We start from the raw sequence: 24,283 nt of genomic DNA on the forward strand, positions 1-24,283 counted from the left end.
ATGCCTTATTAAACGAAACTGTCTGGATAAAATCAAGATCAGAAAACCAATTACTGTCAGCTGCTCAGTTAGCCAGCCCAACTTTAGGCCCTGTGAAGGCAAAAATAACTGTTCTCAGGGATAGGTGATAAGGTGGCCAAGTGAGCCAGGACTTTGCTTAGAAGCATGCACTTTCAGAGTGCAGTTACATGGCCATTTTATTTGAGCCTCCCTCAAGAACAACTTCTGAAGGAGATACTATTGCCTACCGATTTTGATTTTACAGACTGAGAAACGGGCTATTGTGTGGCTTTTATACTTGGAGCAGGATGTAGGAGGGTCCTCCTCCATTTACCCGATTGCCTTCACCGCCCCCTAGCGCACGCTCACGCTCACACTCCTTCAGAGAGGTTGGTCCGTTGTGGAGGGAGGTAGTTTGCTGACCAGTAAACTGGAATACTGTGAGGAGCTATTCCATGAAGGAAGGAAAGATCTCTTGAGAGTTCGGAAAGACAAAAGACTGCCCACGGAAATCACTTCTACGGACAAATTTCGGTAGTGGCCCCTGGGGAAGTAAAGTGGAAATGACCTTGGTACTTTGGCTGATAGGAAATTTCACATGATTGACACTTGCCCCATGAAGGCTCTGCTATGTTGCTGCTCTGCAGTAAGCCAGAGAGGTCTGCACTTGGCAAGTCCTAAGCTTCTGGAGAGGGATTGTGGGGGTGGGGGTGGGGGTCCCTGTGCAATGATTAGTGCTACTAGAATATAATTCCTTAGGTTCTTCATATACCATAAATATCACTTGACTACCTGTCTCCACATCTTCTTTTCTAATGAAAACATGATAAACCGTGGATGCTCTGTGCTTATCTTCAGTCATCCTGCTAATGCCTGAATTTTTAAGACTGTTGAAAACAGTCTCCTCAATGCCGTTTCTTTTTAAAAATAGATAACACATGATTTCTTTTCCCCAAAAGGTACAAAGGTTGGTAACTGAGTCTCCTCTCCATCTCCACCCACAGCTTGCCACCATGGGGTGTGTGGTGTTACCAGTTTCTAGTTTAACCTCTTAATGCACCATGGACGGGATAGGTTGTATGAGTATAGTTATTTTTTAAAACAGTCATGATGGTATATTATATACACCATTCTGCCCCTATTGTTTTTTTTCCACATACTGTATTTGGAATTGTTGTGCAAATAGGTCTGCCTCTTTATAAAACAAAGCAAAATGAAAAACAACTGATGGTTTCCATTGTATGGCCCATTTATAATTTATTTAATTGGTTCTCCATTAAAGCACCAGAGTGTTCTCTTTGCAGCTTCCAGTTTTCTCCTTTTGTGTGTATGTAACAAATACCCCTTTGTATTTGGCCCTTCTTTCTAGACATTTGTCTTCTTTGCTCTTGAAATAAAGTGCTTAAAAATTGTGTCTCCACTCATGCAAAATATGATGGGCCTTTGTCCTGAAAGATGTGCTTTGTTGTATTGACGGGGAAGGCCCGGAACTAAATATACTATCATTTTAAGAAACAGGGCATTAGGAAGAGGAAGTTCCCATTTCTTGGAACAGCCACTGAAATAACCAACACTGGCATCTAATCCTGACAATCCATTTGCAAATTCTAGTCAGATTTATTTTCCATTCACAGAAATTGTTCTTTTTTTTCCTCTACAGGCAGTTCCTCCCGTATATATGTGTCTTCCATACAAATGGCCATGTGTGGAAAGCCCTCTTCAGCCACGTGGGGGAGTGAGAGGAGGGAGATTTCCCAATTTCACTGCCTGGGCTGCAGCTGGGAGAGCAATTCTTGGCATTTCAAGTTGAAACTTTGAATTAATTTTCTCAAAATAATACATGTGGTCGTTAGCTTTCCCTCCTGGTAGCGCTAGTATTCTAGTACTACACTGGAGATACACGATGGGCTTTCACTGGCCCATGTGCTATTTATAACATTGTTTCTCTGAGAAGACAATTCCAAAGTCTCAACTGGGAGACAACCTGTTGGTTGATGTTTATGTGAATATTGTTATTCACATGTTATTCACATGATGTTATTGTGAATATTGGATTGGATCCATGTGACCAAATGTTGCTTTGCCAAATATCCTGTGGCCTGGGAGTAACCTGTGTCTGCCTGGGGTCAGAGAATTGTGCTACTGTTTGCTAAGACCACAGTGAGCCTTAGGAAGGTACAAGAGGAGCTCCTTGACACCTGGATGATCAGAGTTAGTGAGGAAGAAACAGAACTATGAAAAAATGAGGGTTTTTCTTTTCCAGTAAAGGAAGAAGTTTCAGGGAGAAAACATTAGACCAAACAAGAGCATTTCTACAGACTGACTAAAGTGGCTTTGTGACCCCAAAAGACAGAGATACTCAGGAAGTTCTTATGGGCAAAAAATCTGGTAGAGTTATTGAAAGCAACTTTGGGGGGCCTGCAGAGAGATTCTAAAGGGTATATTTGAAGCCCAGACCAAAGGGTATTTTGCCAGCCATCTTCTGTGACTAAATGCTGCTGAGAAAAACTACTGCTTTGATTTGGTGCATTCATGTGGGGAGGGTGCATTTCAAACTAGATATGATGGTAAAATGATGATAGAGATAAAAAGTGTCCCAGAGGGGCGCCTGGGTGGCTCAGTGGGTTAAAGCCTCTGCTTTCAGCTCGGGTCATGATCCCGGAGTCCTGGGATCGAGCCCCACATCGGGCTCTCTGCTCGGCAGGGAGCCTGCTTCCCCCCCTCTCTCTGCCTGCCTCTCTGCCTACTTGTGATCTCTGTCTGTCAAATAAATAAATAAAAATCTTAAAAAAAAAAAAAAAGTGTCCCAGAACTTCTCTAATTTGTGATAGGTTTGTATCAAGGTTTTCTTTTGCTACCAGAGTATATTCTTTATTATCTTAAAATAATTTTAAAAATATTTATTTATTTTGAGAGACAGAGAGAGCGCATGCATGAGAGAGCACTATCAGAGGGGAGGGGTGGAGGGAGAGGGAGAAACAGAATCCCCACTGAGCTGAGAGCTCGCTGCTGGACTCTTATCCCAGGAACCCGGAGTCATGACCTCGACTGAGCCACCCAGGTGTCCCTGTCTTAAAACAATTTTTTGGAACTTTGTAAGCATACCCTAACAAAGGTTCGACAATTATGAATGGTTTGACATCAACCAGCTTCAACAACTATGAATGGTTTGACAGTGTTTCATCTGTCTTCGTGCCACTTTCCCCCTCCCAGAATAATTTAAAGCAGATTCCGTACATCATAATATTTCACCTATAGATACTTGAGATATCTTTAACATATAAAGACTAAAAAAAAATATAACCACCATACCAGTGTCACATTAAACTAATAATGTTTTCTAATACTTAGTCTGTGTTTAAATTTCTCCAGTTGTGGTGGAGAGGGAAGGATTACAAAGAGGCATGAAGAAATTTGAGGGGTGATGGATGTGTTCATGCTTTTGATGGTGGTGATTTTATAAGCATATACCACATTTCAAAAACTTAACCAAATTATATACTTCAAATGTGTGCAGTTTATTGTATGGGACTTAAACCTCAATGAAACTGTTAAAAAACATAGTGATATACGTAGAGGCAGACAATATTTTAAAACATTTTTTCCCAGTTGTCTGAAAAACATCTTTTTATAGTTGGTTCGTTGAAATCAGGATTTAAATATGAACCACACACTGAGTGTGGTTGACATGTCTGTGGGTTTCCTATAGTCTATAGTAGTTCTGTCCCCTCACCCCCTTTTTTGCTTTATGCTATGTATCTGCTAAAGACTTTAGATCATTGATCCTGTAGCATTTGCCACACTGGGATTTGGTAATCTGGCTAATTGGAGCCTTGTGTAGTAGCGTGTTCTGTCTCCCACATTTCTCATACCCTGGTAGTTAGATCCAAATGCTTCACTGGACTCAGGTTCAGTTCATTCAGCCAGAGTACCTTATAGGTGATGCTGCTGTGAACCCCTTACTGCATTCTATTGGCATGTAGCGTGTAGTGCACGATTGTCCTGCTTTTAGTGTGAAACTGATCGATGAATCAGGTGTTTTCCACCTTACCCATCTCTGATAAAAGTTTCCTGTTAGCTTTCATGTAGTATAAGGAGCTGCTGCTTCACTGCATTATTTCAGTAGGGGCAAATTGCTCGCTGGGTGTGTGTTTGTGTAATTTTTAATAGCTCTACTAAGGTGTAAACAATAAACTGCACATATTTAAAGGGCATAATCCGAGACATTCTGGCATACATATATACTTTGATGTATGTATACATTTTTGATGATTGACTGCCTTGCTGCTGTGGAGAACCTAGTGTTTTTGAGGCACACTGCAGGGACAAACCAGGATTCCTGTGGTCAGATTTTCAAAGGTTAACTCTGATTCTCTCCGTGGTCGCAACAGAAATTTTCCATATGGAAAGAGTAGAAGAGTAGAAGAGGGAGCCTTTAGTTTGGACCTTGCTTTCACACGAGCCCATCAAGTAGACCATGCCAAAACAACACCAGGTTGTAGCAAATAAGGCCTCTTTGATCAGGAGGTAGCATAAATTACTAAACTCTGAATTAGACTTAATGAGTACACAGCTGACCTGGTTATGCTCTACTCTTGGCTGCCACTTCCTTTTTTTTTTTTTTTTAATATTTATTTGACAGAGATCACAAGTAGAGAGGTAGGCAGAGAGGGGGAGGGGAAGCAGGCTCCCCGCTGAACAGAGAGCCCAATGTGGGGCTCGATCCCAGGACCCTGAGATCATGACCTGAACCGAAGGCAGAGGCTTAACCCACTGAGCCACCCAGGCGCCTCCACCCTTTTTTAAAAAGATTTTATTTATTTGAGAGGAGAGAGAGCACAAGCGAGGGGAGAGGCAGAGGGAGAAGCAGACTCTCCGCTGAGCAGAGAGGCGATGTGGGGCTTGATCTCAGGACCCTGGGATCATGACCTGAGCTGATGGCAGATGCTTAGTGACTGAGCCACCCAGGCGCCCCTTGACTGCCACTTCTCTGTGGAGTCACACGTAACATTTTTAAGAGCGCATGTGCGCTCATGTGTGTTTTCCCTGTGGATTCAGAATTTCTTGTGAGCCCACTTTTTTGGCCACCTTGTGGCCAGTCTACTATAGTCCTGAACAAGGGATTGAGCTTTAGGCACAGACCTCTTTGGCAATAGTATTAAGCTAATCGGTCAAAAAGTCTGATCTGTCAAAGGCCAGCTAGCTTAGCTTTGTTCCACAGATGGCATCTCTCTAACCCCCATCAGTCATCTTTTCTATCTTGAGCACCTGGAGACCTGGGTGAAATTGTATATATCTCAGTCATGATCGTTACAGCTACCAAACGAACAAACAAAAAGCTCAAAACCACCTAGGTGGTTCAGTGGGTTAAGCCTCTGCCTTTGGCTCAGGTCGTGATCTCAGGGTCCTGGGATCGAGCCCCGAATCAGGCTCTCTGCTCAGCAGGGAGCCTGCTTCCCCCTCCTTCTCTGCCTGCCTCTCTGCTTCTTTGTGATCTCTCTCTCTCTCTCTCTCTCTGTCAAATAAATAAAATCTTTTTTTAAAAACTCAAAACACATTCAATAGCTTCATCTTGCAAATACTATTAATAGTAGTATACATAATGTAGGTATCAGAATGTGAAAATTCAACCTGAGATGGAGACTGCAATGAAATCAAAAGATTTTATGTTCAAAGTGCTTTTGTGGGACTCTGAATATACCAAAAATTGTTGAGTAGTATGGGTTTTTAAAAAATATTTTATTTAATTTGAGAGAGAGGGAGAGAGGGAGAGTATGTGTGTGTGTGCATGCGAGAAGGGTGGAGAGAGAGGGAGAGAGAAAATCCCAAGCAGATTTCCGGCTGAGTGTGGAGCCCCACATGGGGCACGATCTCACGACCCGAGACCATGACTGAGCCGAAACCAAGAGTCAGATGCTTAACTGACTAAGCCACCCAGGCGCCCCGAGTTCTAGATTTTAATGGTATATAAGCTATATCAATAAAGTACGTCATAGAAAGTATTTGTGAAAATTAAAATACAGGATAGAAATGATACTCAACATTCTAGGAATAGGTGAAATCACTAAGAGGAGAGCTGAGGGCAAAATCTTAAGGAAAGCATACATTTTAAGGAAGACAGAGACACGAAAACAGGGAAGGTGTGATTTCAGACGTAGGAAGAAAACCAGAGAACAGTAGCCGAAAATTCAGGCTAATGAACTTAGCTATAAGGAAATTGCCAATAACCTTTGCAAAAATAGTTTCCATGAAATGAATGTGTTAAGGAGTGAGCTGTGAGGAAGGTAATGCAGCTGCACATTATGTTGCCAGAAGTAAAGTGGGCAGAAGGAGGAAGAGCCTAACAACAGTGTCAGTGATCATCTAGAGGCAGGGCGAACTTTTGTCTGTATGTCTCTCTTTCTCTGTCTAGACAGGAGGGACTTGAGCATGTGTGTACTTGGAGAGAAAGGTGAACGAGCAGAGCATTTGTTCCTTCATGGTTGTGCTGTCTTAGTCATTTCCCTGCTGGGCCACAGGCACAGCCCCTCCCCTGGGCAAAGCAGGGCTGTGGGCCCAGCCCAGAGCTCCCTAGATGAACGCAACTCCTTTCTAATCCAAGAAGGCAGGTTCTAATGCCAGTGAGACAGACATTATTACTACATGGGCATAACCTGCAATCTGCTGTCACCCACAATTACACAATCACTCCTGAACACCAGGACTTGATGGCCGAGGCCAGGTGAGCAGTGACATAGCTCACAAGGCTCGGGCATGCCCATTACAGCAGCATACCATTACCTGTGGCCAAGAGCCGCTGCCGCTTCACCCGCCATCCATCCCAGCTCTTGGGTCAGAGAGCTAAAGAACCCATTTAGTCAGAGCCTCTGAAACCCTCTCAGAGAGTTCTGCCTCCCTGGGAATCTCTGAGCCATGCTCTGACCTATAAATTACCCTCCTCCCCCCCTTTCCCTGCCACCCCCACATTCCTGGAGAATGGGAGAGGTGGGTAGGGGAGCGGCAGTATGTGGGGACACTCCACCTACTTAGCCACATCCCCACACATACACTGTTTTAGCAAAGGGCTTCTGAACACTATCTTTGACTAACCTCATCCCTCTCATGCTCTGCTGTGACTTTTTCTTATTTTGTGTTTATTGTTTTTGTCTTGTTTTTATTTTAGCCACCTAAAAATTCAAAAGGCTGGTTATATTGTATTTATAATACAGCCTTTTAGAGCCCTGCATAATTCTCTAGGATGTAGAATTCTTCCCTTTGGGTTATTAACTATGTCTTTCATCTTTTCCTTCATTGTATATTGATATTAAATTATATTTTCCAATATCTTTTGGAAATAAAATGTTAGCTGAAAATAAAATTCATTTTTAATACTTATTTATAAAAATGTATTCACTATGCCTTTTCAAGCAATCTTTGTAAGTTTTGTGGTACATGCAGTTCAGGGTACATTTAGTAAGCTGAAGGGTTAAAATACCCTGTGCTGTCACATATGGCAGTGAGCAGAATCGCAGATGTTGATGATACCACGTAATTAGTATTCTTTTATGTAAATGAAGGCTGTCAGCATGTTACCATAGTGTCTACTCTCTCTGAAGCTGGAATTTATGCCACTTGGTCTCACCAAGACCAGGCAGGATTATTCCACTGTCCTTAGTTAAGAACTGAAAAGAAATCAATATTATGAGAGAAAAGAAATGGAAATCTCCCCAAAGGAGATTATTTTTTTCCTATTTGGTTTTTGTTCATTTCTCCCCCAAAAGTTTTATTCTGATGATGCAGTTACACATTTAGGATCAGCTAAGAAATTTGCTACAGGAGAACAATTGGACTAGTCCAATTAAAAGACAATCATATTTTTAAACTATAGATTCTTGAAAGATTATTGTAATATTCAGTCATCTCATACAGAGACTTTTTAAAAAATGGGATAAGTCTAGAAGTTTCTTAGCAGAACAAAAGGCATGAATTGAAGATTTCATTACCTTTTAATTTAATATTTAGTGATACTAACTATAGTAAAGTACTTTTAAATAGTGATTATGTCTTTTAGCTCCATTTGAGTTGTATTTTTAAAATGAAATTATGGTAATTAAAGAAGCTAAAGCTAATATTTTGTCAAGTTTACCCCATATGCAGATCAACCCAGGGTGTACAAGACAGTCATTGAAAGTTGCTGATCTGCTTAATGATGGAGAACTGTTAAGGCACTTCTTGTTCTTTGCCAGTCATGCTGCAAGTTCATCTCTTGGATATTGGGTACTTGTCACCCTGGATGATGTCTGTTTTAAGTGGAAATGTTAGGACTCTTATGAGCTTTGGGAATTATGAAGGAAAAAAGGTGTAAATGTCAGAAAAATGTAAAATGGAATTCTTTATGCCTGTGGGTGTTAGGCCTTGTTTTTAAATAAAGTGGTCAGAGTATATATGAGAGGTAAGTTAAACATTGTCTTTCTTGAACTAAGTATACTTGAATTATGTTTTCTTTATTCTTTATTTTGTATGTTGGTTAAAGGGGCTTTTTTGTGTGTCACTTTGGGGTGGTTTCCATTTTGTGATCTGGATACGTTTTTTCTTTAGAGAAACTAGTCTGCCTAGCTTAAATCACTGTGGTGAGGTGCAAAGTAGCCCCATGTTTTCCTGAATGGATTTACTCTGCCATATGGCAGGTTAGTGAGTCACCACGACAGATTTGTAATGGGAAAAGGGCTGTGCAGGAAGGGATGTGCGTGATCAGCAGACTTATAGATCAGAAAATGAAATCGGAAGAAAGAATTTCCAGAGTGCCCTTTCCATTTGATAGCTCTCCACGGAGAGGGTGTGGAATGGTTTTTTAGTGTTTTTCTATTTTGGCTTTTGGTCGTTGCAGCATATTTTTTCTAGCACAGGAGTTGATCTTGCAAGGCATCAGTGTTCTGGGTGTTGTGTCGCTGTGTTCCTGTTCACAGAGATAGTCTCTTTATAGGATTTGAAGCTGTGCTGTGTTTCATGTGATAAGATCTCAGTAACAATTAAATTCCTGAAGACACATCAAGGCTCAGCTAAAATGGGGATTTGCCAGGTTTTGAGTCATAAGAAGAAGCTATTCAGATACGATTCAGCAAGTGCCATTCAGCAAGTGCCGAATCTTCTGAGGGAAAGAAAACAAAAGGAAAAGCCAAGTGAGCTAAAGATCATATGTCCTGGGGTATTTAAGTCTGTGCTATCCAGTATTGCAGCCACTATGCACATGCAGCCACTATTTAAATTTAAATTAAGTAGAATTACATAAATTTAAAAGTTCAGTCCCTCAGTCTCACTAGCCACATTTCAAGTACTCAGGCACACAAGGCTAGTTAATATGGTATTAAGCAACACAGATAAATTATATTTCCCTCATTGCAGAAAGTTCTATTGGACAATGTTAGCCAAAGTGGAAGATTTTTTTTAAAAGGTTTTATTTATTTATTTGACAGAGAGTTCACAAGTAGGCAGGGAGGAAGGCGGGGGGGGGGGGGGGGGGGGGGGGGGGAAGCAGGCTCCCCACTGAGCACAGAGAGCCTGATGCGGGGCTTGATCCCAGGACCCTGAGATCATGACCTGAGCCGACGTCAGAGGCTCAACCCATTGAGCCACTCAGGCACCTAAAGTAGAAGATTTTGAGAAAGAAAATTCTTTCTTTGGTTTCCATGAGGACACCTTCATTCCTAAATAATTTATTGGATTAGTGCAGTGTTTCTAAGGTTTTTAATGCATAGGTGGGTCATCTGTAGGGCTTATTTAAAATAGAGATTTGAGACCCCTCCCCAGAGTCTCATTCATCAGGTTTGGAGTTGTGACCAGAAATCTGTACATAATTATCCTAGGGAATTCTGATGCTGGTAAGTGGCTCAGGAACTACATTTTTTAAAATAGTAAGTGAGAAACTTGGGAATTGCCAGTCTCTTGATTCTTTCCCCCTTCATTCTTCCATTACTGACTTTCATTTGTGTCTCCAGTAATTGGTTGTAAGCATCATATGTAGCCAACTTGAGCTCTTGATTGGTAGTAAGTAGCAAAAAGAAAATTCAGTTATTTACCATCTCATCTTTTAATGTATATGTGTTTTAATTTGGCTGTGCCCCATAAAAAGTAAACAAATGGTTATTTCAGTACCATCCTGGACTGTGTGGGAAGGTAATTCTGATAGAACGCCTTTGACCACTAAGAGTTGAGCACCCACAAAATTATAAAGGAGTAAAAAAAGAAATATAACACATGTTCTTCTCTCTGAAGATGATATCTAGTTTGGAAATGGATAAATACATCCAGAGAGCTGACCTAAAAGGGCACTTAGTAACAAATCAATAATTTGAAAAATAATGTAGGAAAAACTAAATCCTGAAAGAACTCAATGGAAAAGCATGATCTAATCTGATTGAAAATCATCTAGGTTGCTTCCTTTGTATGATTTTAAAGGTTTCTTATCTAGCGACTTGGCCTTTGCCAATCTGGAATGGGCAATAAAAAATGGGAAGAATCCCTAATTTGGTCCCGTGGTATAGTTGTGAGGGTTTTGGCAATAGTACCAGGCCAAAAAGGGCATCTGGAAACCAACTAAAGGGACTACTCACAGTGTAGTGGATTTAAAACTTCTCTGGGTGACTCCATAATCATGGAACTTCATTTGCTCATAGAAATGAAAGTGGAGAAGAAATGGGGGTGAAGGAAGTTCACTTTATAAGAGGAACTATCTTTAGGGAATTTCAAATACTGGTACTGGGGGGAAAAACTGTCAAGGTTCCAAAGAATAAAAAGTTTTCTTTTAAAATAATCGTCTAGCCTCTTCTTGGAGAAACTGCTCCTTAGGCTATCTGAGGAACAACATTAGAAGCAATGTTAGGAAGACAGGAAAGAAAAGGGAAAAAAGCTCAATATGTTGTTACCTTTTTATTTTTTTTTATTTTTTTTTAAAGGTTTTATTTATTTAAGAGAGAGGCAGTAAGAGAGAGCATGAGCGAGGAGAAGGTCAGAGGGAGAAGCAGACTCCCCATGGAGCTGGGAGCCCGATGCGGGACTCGATCCCGGGACTCCGGGATCATGACCTGAGCCGAAGGCAGTCGTCCAACCAACTGAGCCACCCAGGCGTCCCTGTTGTTACCTTTTTAAAAAAGCATTTTCACATATATAATCTGGAAGATTTGCTTTTTTTTTTCTTTTGGCTTGATAGTTTGGTTAAACCAGTAGCCACTCCACCACTTGTCCTAAAAGTCAGATCTAATTCTGTACTTACCTGTACTTTCAGTAAAGAAAGTAAACCTTTTCCCACCCTTTCTACAAGACGTACATTTTCTTTTCACATTATCTTAGTCCCTCAGGGTTGCTATAACAGAAATACCATAGACTGAGTGGCTTATAAACAGCAAACATTTCTCACAGTTTGGAGGCTGGGATGTCCAAGATCATGGCTCCAGATTCCATGTTTGGTAAGGACTTCCTGGTTTGTGACCATAACATTGGCTTTTTGTTGTGTCTTTACATGGGTGAAAGGTGAGGGAACTGTTTTATAAATCCCATTAGTGAAGGCTCATCCCATGAGGGTCAACCCGTTCTTGACCTAATGATCTCCCAAAGGCTTCATCTCTCAGTGCCATTGCCGGGTGTGTGTGTGTGTGTGTGTGTGTGTGTGTGTGTGTGTGTGTGTGTGAGATATTTTAGCATATGAAAGGGGGTACACAAACATTCAACCATAGTAGACCTATAAAATGGTATTTAGATTGGAGCACTTGGCAGGTTCAGTTGGTAGAACATGTGACTCTTGATCTAGGGCTTGTGAGTTTGAACTCCACACTGGGCCTAGAGCCTACTTAAAAAAATTGTTTAGGGATGCCTGGGTGGCTTAGTTGGTTAAGCAGCTGCCTTCGGCTCAGGTCGTGATCCCGGCGTCCTGGGATCGAGTCCCACGTCGGGCTCCTTGCTCATCAGGGAGCCTGCTTCTCCCTCTGCCTCTGCCTGCCATTCTGTCTGCCTGTGCTTGCTCTCTCTCCCTCTCTCTCTCTGACGAATAAATAAAAAAAAAAAATTGTTTAGATTGAGGCTCACACACTACCTCCTTAGGGTGTTTGGATTCAAGAACAAAAATGATACTTTGTACTGTAGAGGACTTTCTCTTTCTTACCTTTATCTTATCCTGTTACCTTTGCTTTGAAGTACATTGAAACGGACCTAAGATTGACTTTTTGAGGGTCTTCATCTCTCACTGGTGTACAAAACATGTCTCTCCTGCCCTCTGTCCCTTTGTGCATACAACTAGGATCTTGATCAGTACAAGATATAGAGGCTTTCACTTCCAGGACATCATCAGTTCAGAGATGGTTCAGAATACAAGTTTCCTTCCCCTGGTGGCCAGTTGGGTGCAGTATGAACTAAGGGTAATGCCATTTCCTCAGGAATACCAGTTAGCCTCGCATAAAAATTAGCTGATATTCAAGAATTAGTACAGGCTTAGATTGTAAAGAGTGTAAAGAATGTAAAGATTCAACTTGGTGCTAAGCCCTCCTCCCCCCCCCAGTATTTCTTTCTTACTTTGTCTTTTTTAACCTCCTTCCAATGGAACCAATTTTGAATTAAAATGTAATGAGCATTAAATTGAAAATCGCAGTTGCAGGCCTTTTCCTGGGAAAATATTTTGCTGAAAGCTCTCTCTCTCTCTTTCCGGGGGTTCTGTCGTGCCAGGTTGAAAGAGCGGAGCCTTCTCTGAGACATGGATAGATGCAAACATGTCGGGCGGTTGCGGCTCGCCCAGGACCACTCCATCCTGAACCCACAGAAGTGGTGCTGCCGGGAGTGCGCCACCACCGAGTCCGTGTGGGCTTGTCTCAAGTGCTCCCACGTGGCCTGCGGCCGCTACATCGAAGATCACGCCCTGAAACACTTTGAGGAGACCGGGCACCCGCTAGCCATGGAGGTCCGGGATCTGTACGTGTTCTGTTACCTGTGCAAGGACTACGTGCTCAACGACAACCCGGAGGGGGACCTGAAGCTGCTCAGAAGCTCCCTGCTGGCGGTCAGGGGCCAGAAGCAGGACCCGCCGCTGAGGCGCGGCCGGACGCTGCGGTCCATGGCCGCCGGCGAGGATGCCGTCCCGCCGCAGCGCGCTCCTCAGGGACAGCCGCAGATGCTCACGGCTCTGTGGTACCGGCGCCAGCGCCTGCTGGCCAAGACGCTGCGGCATTGGTTCGAGAAGAGCTCCCGCGGCCAGGCGAAGCTGGAGCAGCGGCGGCAGGAGGAGGCGCTGGAGCGCAAGAAGGAGGAGGCGCGGCAGCGGCGGCGCGAGGTGAAGCGGAGGCTGCTGGAGGAGCTGGCCAGCGCCCCCCCGCGCAAGAGCGCGCGCCTGCTGCTGCACGCCCCGCGCGCCGCCGACGCCCCGCGCCCCGCCTCACCGCGCGCGCCCGCCGGGGGCCGCCCGCCGCCGCGCCGCGCGCCTGCCATGGCGCCGGGCGTCACGGGCCTGCGCAACCTGGGCAACACCTGCTACATGAACTCCATCCTGCAGGTGCTCAGCCACCTCCAGAAGTTCCGCGAATGTTTTCTGAACCTCGACCCTTCCCAGACCCAGCAGCTGTTTCCCAAGGCCCCCAACGGGAAGGCTCCGCTCTCCGGCAGGCCGGCCGGCAGCTCCGCCACCGAGCTGTCGGCCAGGAGCGAGGGGGCCGACGTGTGCGAGCGGGAGGGTCTCTGCTTCAATGGCGGGGCCTCCATCAGCAGGAGCCTAGAACTCATCCAGAACAAGGAGCCGAGCTCGAAGCACATTTCCCTCTGTCACGAACTGCACACCCTTTTCCGAGTCATGTGGTCCGGAAAGTGGGCCCTGGTGTCGCCCTTCGCCATGCTTCACTCCGTGTGGAGCCTGATCCCCGCCTTCCGCGGCTATGATCAGCAGGATGCGCAGGAGTTCTTGTGCGAGCTGCTGCACAAAGTGCAGCAGGAACTCGAGTCCGAGGGCACCACGCGCCGGATCCTCATCCCCTTCTCCCAGAGGAAGCTCACCAAACAGGTCTTAAAGGTGGTGAACACCATATTCCACGGGCAGCTACTCAGTCAGGTAGGTTGCCCCACCCATCACATGGCAGGGAGTCTTACTGGTTAGTTGGGGCTTCCCTGAGTTGCCTCTGCCAGGTTATTGGACGGACGAAGAGAGCCAGCATTTGCCGTCATGATGCGTATCAGAGGGTGGCCATTGTACCTTCGGTTGTGCTGTGTGCTCTTATGGCCTTGTTGGTGAACTTGCCTCCTCTGTCTGGGCAGATCTTTAGTTGAATTTGCCATATCGCGTCATTTTCAGTGAATGTCTTTAACCTTTAATGACAGTATTGGTGATATAATCTCATTGTTATAATTAAGAATCTGTTGCTGGCATGCCATCTTTGATCAATTTTAGGAAATTGAACAGTTTGCCTATAACCTTGGTTTCACAGTAGTTTGAAAGAGCCTTCTTCCTTCCAGAACATTCTCTACATACAGGGAAAGGAGATGGCTAGGAGGCTGCCAAAGGCCTAAGCAAGCCCCCCTTCTATTCCCCATTACCTCTCATATGCTGTATCATAGGCCATGTAAGGACATAAAAAAAGACTCTTGGGTAAGACTTTGTGGAAATCTGCAGAAAGAATTTTTACAGTTAAAAAGGTGGGCAAGGTAATGGATTCAAGTAAAACCTCTACATTATGTTACAGAGGTTTGTGTCTCATATAAGGATACTGCCAGAAACAAGGGCAAAAAAGAGAGGCAAGTTGGAGTGGGTAGAAGCAGCAAGGTTTGGATGAGGAAGGAATGACGACAAGAGAAACATAAGAATCTGCTAATTCTCTATCTCGGACTGATCTGAGAATGGTCCCATGATAACCCAGTCTGTACCGCCGCAGCACTGAATGGTAGAGCATGCTTTAGGAGAGAAGAGAGAAAGGGGTAGGTAATAATCTCTGTGCTGTGTGGTTTTCCAGTTCCAGCTAGCATCATAGTTAGAAATGTATACTGACAGTAATATGCTTTAATGCTCTTAAGGTTACATTTATTATTTTAATATTATAATTAAAAATTTTTTGAAAACTATACACTTAGTTTGGGTAAGTTATGTGTTTTGTATAAATCGAGCAAAAATGTATGTGGGAAGCATGGAGGTTATGTAACCTGTAAATCAATTTTTTCATTCTAGGTCACATGTGTATCATGCAATTACAAATCCAATACCATTGAGCCCTTTTGGGATCTGTCCCTGGAATTCCCTGAACGGTATCACTGCATAGAAAAGGGGTTTGTCCCTTTGAATCAGACAGAGTGCCTGCTCACTGAGATGCTGGCCAAGTTCACAGAGACAGAGGCCCTGGAAGGGAGAATCTACGCTTGTGACCAGTGTAACAGTGAGTGCTGGGGGGGTAGAAGTGGAGAGGGAGAGGGAGAGGGACACATGCTGGGGGGGTAGAAGTGGAGAGGGAGAGGGAGGGGGACACATGCATCTGGATTGTCAGTGTAAGGTGCTGTTTTTGCCCTTTTAGTCCAAAGTAACACTGATAATGTTGAGTGGTTCTAAAGCATCTTTTAAAGACTTTTTTCTCCCATTTTCCTGAAAACAAGCGTGTGGACATTATTTGTTATAAAACAAAACAAAACCTAAGAGTTGGGCTTCCTTTGACTCCTGCTGTGATTGACATTAGTTCTTATCTTGGGAGGCATTTGCAAGTGTGGGTTCTGAAATGAGCCTCTAAGAATGTGAGTGCTTAGCTTTGCAGTGCTACAAGGTCCTGATTAAATTCATGAATATTGATCTGACAGTTTTTATTTCATCTGAAGTCAGGTAGCATTGCTTGTTTGAGGGTTACAGTATCAGAAACATGTGCCTTGTACTGTATTTGCAGATTTCAAGCCTGTCAGAATCGATGCTGTAGATTGGTATGAGACGAGGAAGGCAAGCCAGAAGGTGCATCCGCTTCATGGTTACTTTCTGCATTTGTTTCTTCACATGCCTTCACATGCCATGCATCTGGGGAAGGTCATAAGACAGTATTTCTCTGTCACGGCTTTCATTTTAAAGTGGAACTCTTTCCACGTGGTTATGTAGGTACCTTATGCAGAGCTCCTTCTGTCTTGCCACACTACCACTTAGTGCGTTTGCTAACCCAGCACGGACAGAGGAAATGCAGAACAAATACCTGGAAGTTCGAATTTGGGTTTGGAAACTAAAATTAATGGATTGTATAGATGTCTTGAGATCAATTTGCACCCATAAAATAGTTGGGACTACAAGTTTTGAGAACCACAATTTTATGATAACCCTTATTAAAATATTTGCATATATGGTCTTTTAAAATAGTGAACTCTGGGAAACCTATTGTCCTTGAAGAGGCAGGACAAAAACAAAAAATCATGCTTGATATTATTCTCCCATTTTTAAACAAAATTTGATACGGTGTACTTGGTTAACTACAGAGTCACCTACCCTGTTCCTTATCGAGATATAAAGGTTGTGACTTAAATTACCTTATTAGAACAGTATCTGTTTGTTTTTCTTAAGGTAGTGATTCCTAAAGCTTTTTACTTGTGAGGAACAGAAGGATGTTAACAGCTTTAACTCCCACCATTCTCGGACAAGGCGGAATAAGGAGGAAATACTTTTATTTATTTTTGCAAGAAAGGATTATTTTTCTGGTTGCCAGATGTGCGAATGTATCAGGATTTCTCTAGGCAAGCTCAAATAGTAGGGAAGGAAAGCTATGGCAAAAGGTACGAGATGCATTGTTGTAATGTGCTTGTGAAGTTTAAAAATTATCAGGCTTCTACCTCTCCACATGGCCAGCTTAATCAAATGGAGACAGAACTGATCAATCTCAGTTGAATCAGTAATTTCTTTTTCTTTGTGAATTTCATTTTAGGGAAACAAAGCCGATTCTGTATTGTCTTCATCTTAGCTCACAGACTCCCTCTACTGAGAGTGGCAGTCACTTGCCAGGGTTCCCAGGCGGCACTGCAATAGTTTCTGAAAATCTGTTGGGAAATTAGAATGTAAAAGAAGGCCAGGCACCCCTCTGAATTTTCTTTCTGTTCTTGCCCCAAATATCATGACCACCAGCCCTACTGAAATGTTCTCTGGCACACTCATCTGCTACAGCCTGTTATGAGAACCAGCAGCCCCATGTCCTATTGTCCCAGGGAGCCCTGTGAAGCATCATTTGGCTGTGATTTGCTGCCTTTCATGAGTGGTATAGATAGGACTTAGATGTCAAGCCCTTCAGACACTGAGACCATGATATCTCAAAGATAATTAGCAGGCACCACAGAGGACCACTAGTTTTATATTCCCATCCATTCACCAGTCTAATTAATATAAAAACCAAGCAGTTGTCAGTAAATGGGTATAGAGAAGGCTTCCCATGGAAATTAAGAGAACTTTATTTCCATTGTTTATCTGATGTAATTTAGAAATGCATTCCCCTCACAATTCAGTAGCTTTAGAAACAAAATGAGAGTCTGACCACTGGTTCTGCTTTGGACTGGATGAATTTGGCCAGTCTGTCCACCTTTTCCTCCCATGTCCAGCTGTGTGCTTTTATCCAAGAAACATGTTTCAAAAACTAGATACAGCATAAAACTATAAAACTAGCAGTTTCTTTTGTAAATATTTGTATACATCACAAACAAATCATGCTGAAGAAAGAATCTGTTTAAATATCCTGTCCTTTGGCAATCCTGTGCCCTCTTACTTTTTTTCCAAGACTGAAATATATGCATTATTCCCATTTTACAGGAGAGGAAACTAAAGATGAGAGTTTTGAACAGCATACAACTAGCTGTGAGCAGGAAATAGAATTAGGCCTACTTGATGAAAACAAAAACTTTTAAAATTACATTCTGGTGGATCACAATTTAAGTCATAAGCCCATATATAAAGGCATAGAACCCTGACATGTGCATCTACTCTGCGTGCGTGTTATTGCAGTGACCTTCCAGTATATTCCATTAATAAATCCATGATATTGGGAATATTCCACCCAAAACCCATACCAGTTTTGGAGGTTGCTGCTGCAGAAATTTGGAAGTGGAGGGGTGCCTGAGTGGCTCAGTGAGTTAAGCCTCTGCTTTCGGCTCAGGTCATGATCTTAGGGTCCTGGGATGGAGCCCTGTATCCAGCTCTCTGCTCAGCAGGGAGCCTGTTTCCCCATCTCTCTCTGCCTACTTGTGATTGCTGTCAAATAAATAAATGAAATCTCTTTAAAAAAATTCAAGTGGATATATATATTAGGATTAGGTTTGGTTGTTTTCAGTTAACTCAAATAATGACTTTAAAATGAGGTATAATTTTTTTTCTGTTCTATAAAAGAAGTCTGAAGGACATTCAGGGCCTAGCATAGTAGCTGCATGGTCACTGGGGACCCAAGCTCTTTCCATCTTTCAACGTGACTAGTTCAAGGCTTCCTTCCCCAAGGTTACCTCGTGGTCCAAGAGGATCAGTTGCAGTCACCTTGGCACCCTAAGAGTGTCTGGGAGAACTGCTGTGGCCATACCAGGCGGGCATGTGGGGCTGGGAAATGCAGACTGACAAGGGGTCACAGCACTGCCCCAGATAAAACGAGGTCCTAGTACTGAGAAATAAGAAGGCATATTGGGTGGCAAGTCATAGTCTCTGCCATAGCCAAGAAAGAACAGACTCCTCACAATCTATATCTTATACCTTCCCAAACCATATAGGCAAACGACGAAAATCCAATCCCAAACCCCTTGTTCTGAGTGAAGCTAGAAAGCAGTTAATGATCTACAGACTACCTCAGGTCCTCCGGCTACACCTTAAAAGATTCAGGTGAGCTTGCTTTGGGGCCTTCCAGGTGGCCATGAGCTGTGGGGACAGCGGCCTCAAAGGCTTTGGTGAGGGGGGATGTCTTCTTTGGTGTTGGGATGAGAAGCCTGCTCCCTAGAGACCTTGCACTTTCTATAGTGATTAAATGCTTCCTGCCCAGTGAGGCATGTTCAAGGGGGGCGGGGCAGCGGGCAGGAGAGGGCTTCAGCTTGCACGGCTCTGTCCCATCAGCCAGCCTGCACTGGGTGTCTGTGCTTGGAGATTCTCTAGCCTAACCTGGGCTTATCAGGAATCACCTTCAGGACCAAATATGACATAATCTGTGAAAAGAAGGGCAGGCAGTAAACTACAAAAAGATTATTGCCTGAACTGCTTGTTTTAGGGATTTTTAGTTTCTGAGTACATTATGGAACACTCACAGGAAATACATGTGGACATTGATCACTGTTTTATTGATGCAAAAGCCACATCTGGAAGGTTATGTATTCTCAGTTCCCTGTTTTACCTCCCTCTTCCTAGGGTAACATATGGCATTTTTTTGCTAGTAAGAACTTTCTATCCATGTTTTAGGTGGTCTGGCCGTAATCATCGAGAGAAGATTGGGGTCCATGTCGTCTTTGACCAGGTATTAACCATGGAACCTTACTGCTGCAGGGACATGCTCTCCTCTCTTGACAAAGAGACCTTTGCCTATGATCTCTCCGCAGTGGTCATGCATCACGGGAAAGGGTTTGGCTCAGGACACTACACAGCCTATTGCTACAACACAGAGGGAGGTGCGTGCGCTCGACTCTGTGGGGTGGGGGAACACGGAAAAGGGTTGGTGTGTCCACATTCCATCACTTTCCTTTTATTTCATCTATAGGGGGATATTACATACATGAAAATCTAGTGGAAAAAGCTGTGAAAGAGGGGTTCAGATTTTGGATATATCACCAAGTGAAAACAGAAGATTGTTCTAAGAATGGACAGGAACCGACACATGTAAAAGTACTTAGCATGGTTCCTAGAACATAATGTTCAATTTTAGAGGTTTCTCATTGTTATTAATACTTCTGCAGACCTCTGGTTCCTTCATGGTTATGCAGAAATGCTATTCATAACCTCATGGAGATACTGTATTAATTTCACCAGCCCTGGCTGATAATAAAGCTGAAGACATTTCCTGAGCACTTCTATGTCCTTACCATAGGAGGTGTGGGGGTACAAGGTCCCCTCTAAGGAGCTTTCAGTCCTTGTCCCCCCAGAGCACAGCCTCCCAGCTACTGTGCACTGAGGTGGATGGGCTACGCTGCAGCCCTTAAGGCGGCCAGGGTGAAATAACTTTTTATTCCTTCTAAATTTCCCTTTACCACTCCTCCATGTCCATTTCACCTCTGCCTCTCCTCTTCCCATCTCTTAGCTCCCAGTCTTCAGGCTGCCTTTGTAGAAGGCCCTAGTGGGCAATGAAAAAGCCTGAATAAAATGAGGACAAAAATTACAGTCCGTTGATTGTAAGTAGTAATGCGGTGGGCTTGGGTGGAGTTGAAGCCGGTGGTGGCAGGGAAGTCTGTTGGTTTCATTTACCAATCTTCCCGGCTCCCCCCCCCTTCCCCGCCCCCACTACCAGTCAGGGGCTGGTTCTGTTCTGAACTCCTCTGTCCCTTTCTTCATCTCCTGGTTTTGCCTGCTGATTGGAAATACAAGTTGGGTAGTCACTTTCTCTCTTTCTTTCCTTTGGTTTCCTAGGTTTTTGGGTCCACTGCAATGACTCAAAGCTGAATGTATGCAGTGTCGAGGAAGTGTGCAAAACTCAAGCCTACATCCTTTTTTACACTCAAAGAACAGTTCAGGGCAATGCAAGAATTTCAGAAAACCAACTCCAAGCTCAGGTGCAGTCCAGCAACAACGATGAGGGCAGACCACGGCTCATCCCCTGAATGGGAGTCACGTTTCAAGGACTGGCCTGCTTTTAAACTATTGGTGTTCATATATCTTTCCTCTTACAGGAAATAAGGTTTAGTGCAGGAACAGAGTACTAGGTTTGCCTCACTGGGACTACAGCAGAAGGTGCTAGGTGACTCATGTTCTATCATAAAATCTGTAGTCACTTTCTCTTGAATGGATTTGGGAATTCCCTCCTTTGATAAAACAAAAGGAGTAACTTCTATGAAGATTCTTTCATCAGTTGCTTCTGAATAGAGAGGATCTGGGTGGAGGAAAGAGGGGGTAAATGGATCATATGCAGCCAGGAGAGCAGCCATTTTCTCCATTATGTGATTCCCCCATTAACCAGGACTTCCCTGTGACCCCAGAAGAACCCTCCTGATGTGAACAGCCCTGGACAGAGCATGTGAGGTGGGGCCCTGGGTTGGCAGCTTGCTGGATGGGATTGGTTCCAAGGCAGGAAGTGAATAATAAGGATTTGTCCCCACAAAGGAAGTAACCCTCAAGGGCTGACAACTTGCAGACTTCCTTTTTTAGGGAATAGCAGTGAAAGAGTGGAATGAGATGCATAGAGCAAGTTTCCCCATGCAAAACGGGAGGTTTTTCAAGTGTCCTACCTTCCCTGGCTGCTGCTGTCATTGAGTCATTCCACGTCTTCTGAACATCCCTTCATTCTAGAGCAGTTCCTATGGGGAAGCAATCAACTGGTCCGTGACATGTTCTTAGTTGCATGCCAAGCAGAAGGACGCCCCTGGCTACCCAGTTCTATAGCATATCCCTGGTTCAGGTATAGGACAAGCACATGGTTTGGTATAAATTGGTCTTTAGGTCAGTTGTCTGAGGCTGGCTCAGAATTCAGTTGAGGGTAGGCTGGGATAGCTGGTGGACCAGGCCTTTCTGAATGCCCATCACCTGTTCTCACCTTTGTGCAGCACACAGCTTTTCTTAGCCTGCAGCTTTTAGCTTGCACCTGGAGGGCTTGGAACATTCTTGTTCAGCACAAGGTTTGGGAACTTACGCTTTTCTAGGGCTTAGGAATCTGCCCCCATATGTCTGAACAGTTCATTGCTGCTGGCCCCAGCCTGTTCCCTCCCAAATTTGATAATCCTTACTGTTTCTTGACCCTCCTACACTCAGTCCATCTGAGGGGGGGAAAAAAAGAAAAAAAGAGTGCCCTGTCTTTTACTTAAGTGCTAATAAAATACATATTTCTTTTTATACCGGGTCACTTTCTAAGTGGAATGAAATTGCCCAGATGGAAACCCTCCTTCTCATCAGGCACCACTGAATTTCCCTTCTCAGTCCTGCAGTAAGAGTGAATGCAGCCCGGACTCTCACTGTGGGGCTGCTGCAGCCCGCCTCAGCCTGTCACTGTGAAAGCTCATCTTCTGACTGAGTGTATCAACCCAGTGTTTCAATTCAGGTAGAAGTACAGTTGTCACTTGAAGGAAGCAGATGTGGAGGGAGTTGGGGAAGGGTGGGAGGTTGGGAAAAGAGGGGGTAAGATGAGGGTCGTAGCTTAGGGGTGTTGATGAGCCCCATAGCCAGAGCAGATCTGTAGCATTTGCTGTTGACCTCTTTTGAGATGGACTCTCCCACAGGACCTGTCAGACAGCACTGAGACATGGAGGAAATTCAGACAGAAAATGGCTCACCCTGATAAAGGGGAGTGACTATATTTTAAATTAAACTTGCTTTTTCCAACACTGTGAGGTTTCTGTAATATTTAGCTTTTATTTGGAAGCGATAGCGTATGGCATTTTTTATGCTATTTGGTTTATATTGTCTACTGCAGGCTTCTTTGTACAAGCTTGGCCCGGGCTCACCCTTTCCTGGACACTGTTTTAAAGTGTCACAGCTGCCCATGCTGCCAGAGGCTCTGATGCAAAGCTATACTCTCTAGATCCACATTTTTAAGTTGGCAGTCTTGGTGATGACTTTTCGTGGCAATGAAAAAGCCCATTAACTCAAAACAAAACAAAACAAAAAAACAAGCAAAAAACTCCAAGGAGAGTGAAAAGGAAAATATAAATTGTGCCTCATCTTTCTTTGAATGCTGTATTTGTTATTCTAGAAAAAGAGAACTTACAAATGGAAAAGAACTAATAGAGCATCTACTTCATCCCTCAGGCTGTTTCCGGGGGAAACTTAAGAAAAATGAACATTTAATGGAAAATTAAAAGATCTTCAAATTTAATTTTTAAAAATAGTTTTATACCAAATATTTATAAGAATTATTAAACAGACTTAAGGACTTTGTGAAAGAAACGCTTGACTTAGCTGAGCACCCGTTAACAAGTTCATAAAATTGTTTAAAATGAGTTGGAATAGAAACCACTACTAGAGTCCTCACTGAGCTGCGTACTCTCGAAGGTGCCCCTGCAGTCACAGACACCTCAGGTACCCAGAGGCAGCAGCACTAGACGCTGTTGAGAAGTTAGTATTTATGGAAACTTTTATTAAAGAGTTCCCTGCTGCATAAGCCAATGGCTGTTGTGAGGGAAATGTCCCTTTGCCTTTAATTTATTTACATATTGGAAGTAGATGGATTTCTTAGTTGCATCTCACTTTAAACTGAAACATTCTAAAGAGAAGAAGATAAGAACCAGGTAGACGTTGACTAGATGCTGCCAAATCAAACCCGAGATCTCCTATCTGAACCTATGGGGCCTGCTTCTCCCAGACAAGTAGTTGGAGTCCCATTCCAGGAACCCTTTGTAGTTGGCTGGTGTGTTTACTTTCTGCTGTAGCCAGCCAAGATGAATGCACCCTGGCCCTCAAAAAGGATTTTTTACCTCATTCTAGTTTGACCCTCATACTTGTGGTTGCCTCTGAGGTGAGCATCCGTGCTAGTGTTTAAAAAAAAAAAAAAAAAAAAAAAAAAAATTAGGAATGACCTCAACAGCCAGGAACTGAAGCTCTTATTAAATGGTGGGCAGAGCTCTTGCCAGTTTTGATCCAGTCCCCTCTCAGGCTGAGGGGAGCAGTGCCACGCTGAAAAGAATTTCCAGATGTCTCTTAAAATGTCATGAATAAAATTAGAAAACTGTAGGAGTGTTAATGTGTCCTATGGACTCAATAGAAGAATTTATTTTTGTTTTTAATGGCAAGGCTTCTAGAGTCAATGATTGTATGAGTTCCCTACTCTGGCTATGCTTATAGCTTCATCCAAGTGCAAGAACTAATAAAATGAATTGGCTGGCAGTGGGGCATAGATGGCCCTAGTCAGGCCCCTGCATAAGCCTGAGAGAGGTCGACGGTAGTACAGAATGAAAACTTGGTTGGGTGTGGGGGGGGGGGATGTGGGTGGGCAGGCAGGGAGGGGGAGATGGAGTTTGTTTTACTTATTGATAAAGCTTTGTGAACTAATTTTATACAATTCCTAACATTTGGTGCCTTGTACCGTTATGGTTTGCATGGGATTGAAAAGATTAAGGGAAAGGATGTCGCCTTGTCATTTCGGGTGGCAAATGGGTCTGTACAGTGTAAAGGACATTTGGTATCAGACTTTTTGAAAGCATTTCATCTCATGTGTGTGAAAGATAATTATTCTTACCA

General features: G+C 43.5%; 1 protein-coding gene across 5 annotated transcripts in view; it reads left to right on the plus strand.

Moving 5' to 3' along the window:
* LOC111147514 (ubiquitin specific peptidase 49) overlaps positions 1-22,882 on the plus strand; it is a 92,165-nt gene extending 69,283 nt beyond the window's left edge. For all 5 annotated transcript variants that reach the window (XM_022503554.1, XM_022503550.1, XM_022503552.1 and 2 more), the window contains 5 exons: positions 12,691-14,059; positions 15,167-15,371; positions 18,694-18,802; positions 19,370-19,575; positions 20,528-22,882. In XM_022503554.1, coding sequence (XP_022359262.1) covers positions 12,719-14,059; positions 15,167-15,371; positions 18,694-18,802; positions 19,370-19,575; positions 20,528-20,718 — 2,052 coding nt within the window. In that variant the 5' untranslated portion in view covers positions 12,691-12,718 and the 3' untranslated portion in view covers positions 20,719-22,882. The remainder of the gene's footprint in view (positions 1-12,690; positions 14,060-15,166; positions 15,372-18,693; positions 18,803-19,369; positions 19,576-20,527) is intronic.
* Positions 22,883-24,283: the final 1,401 nt, after the last annotated feature.

This window comes from Enhydra lutris, unplaced genomic scaffold, assembly GCF_002288905.1.
Source record: "Enhydra lutris kenyoni isolate GAN:26980312 unplaced genomic scaffold, ASM228890v2 scaffoldscaffold17, whole genome shotgun sequence".
Taxonomy (NCBI): domain Eukaryota; kingdom Metazoa; phylum Chordata; class Mammalia; order Carnivora; family Mustelidae; genus Enhydra; species Enhydra lutris.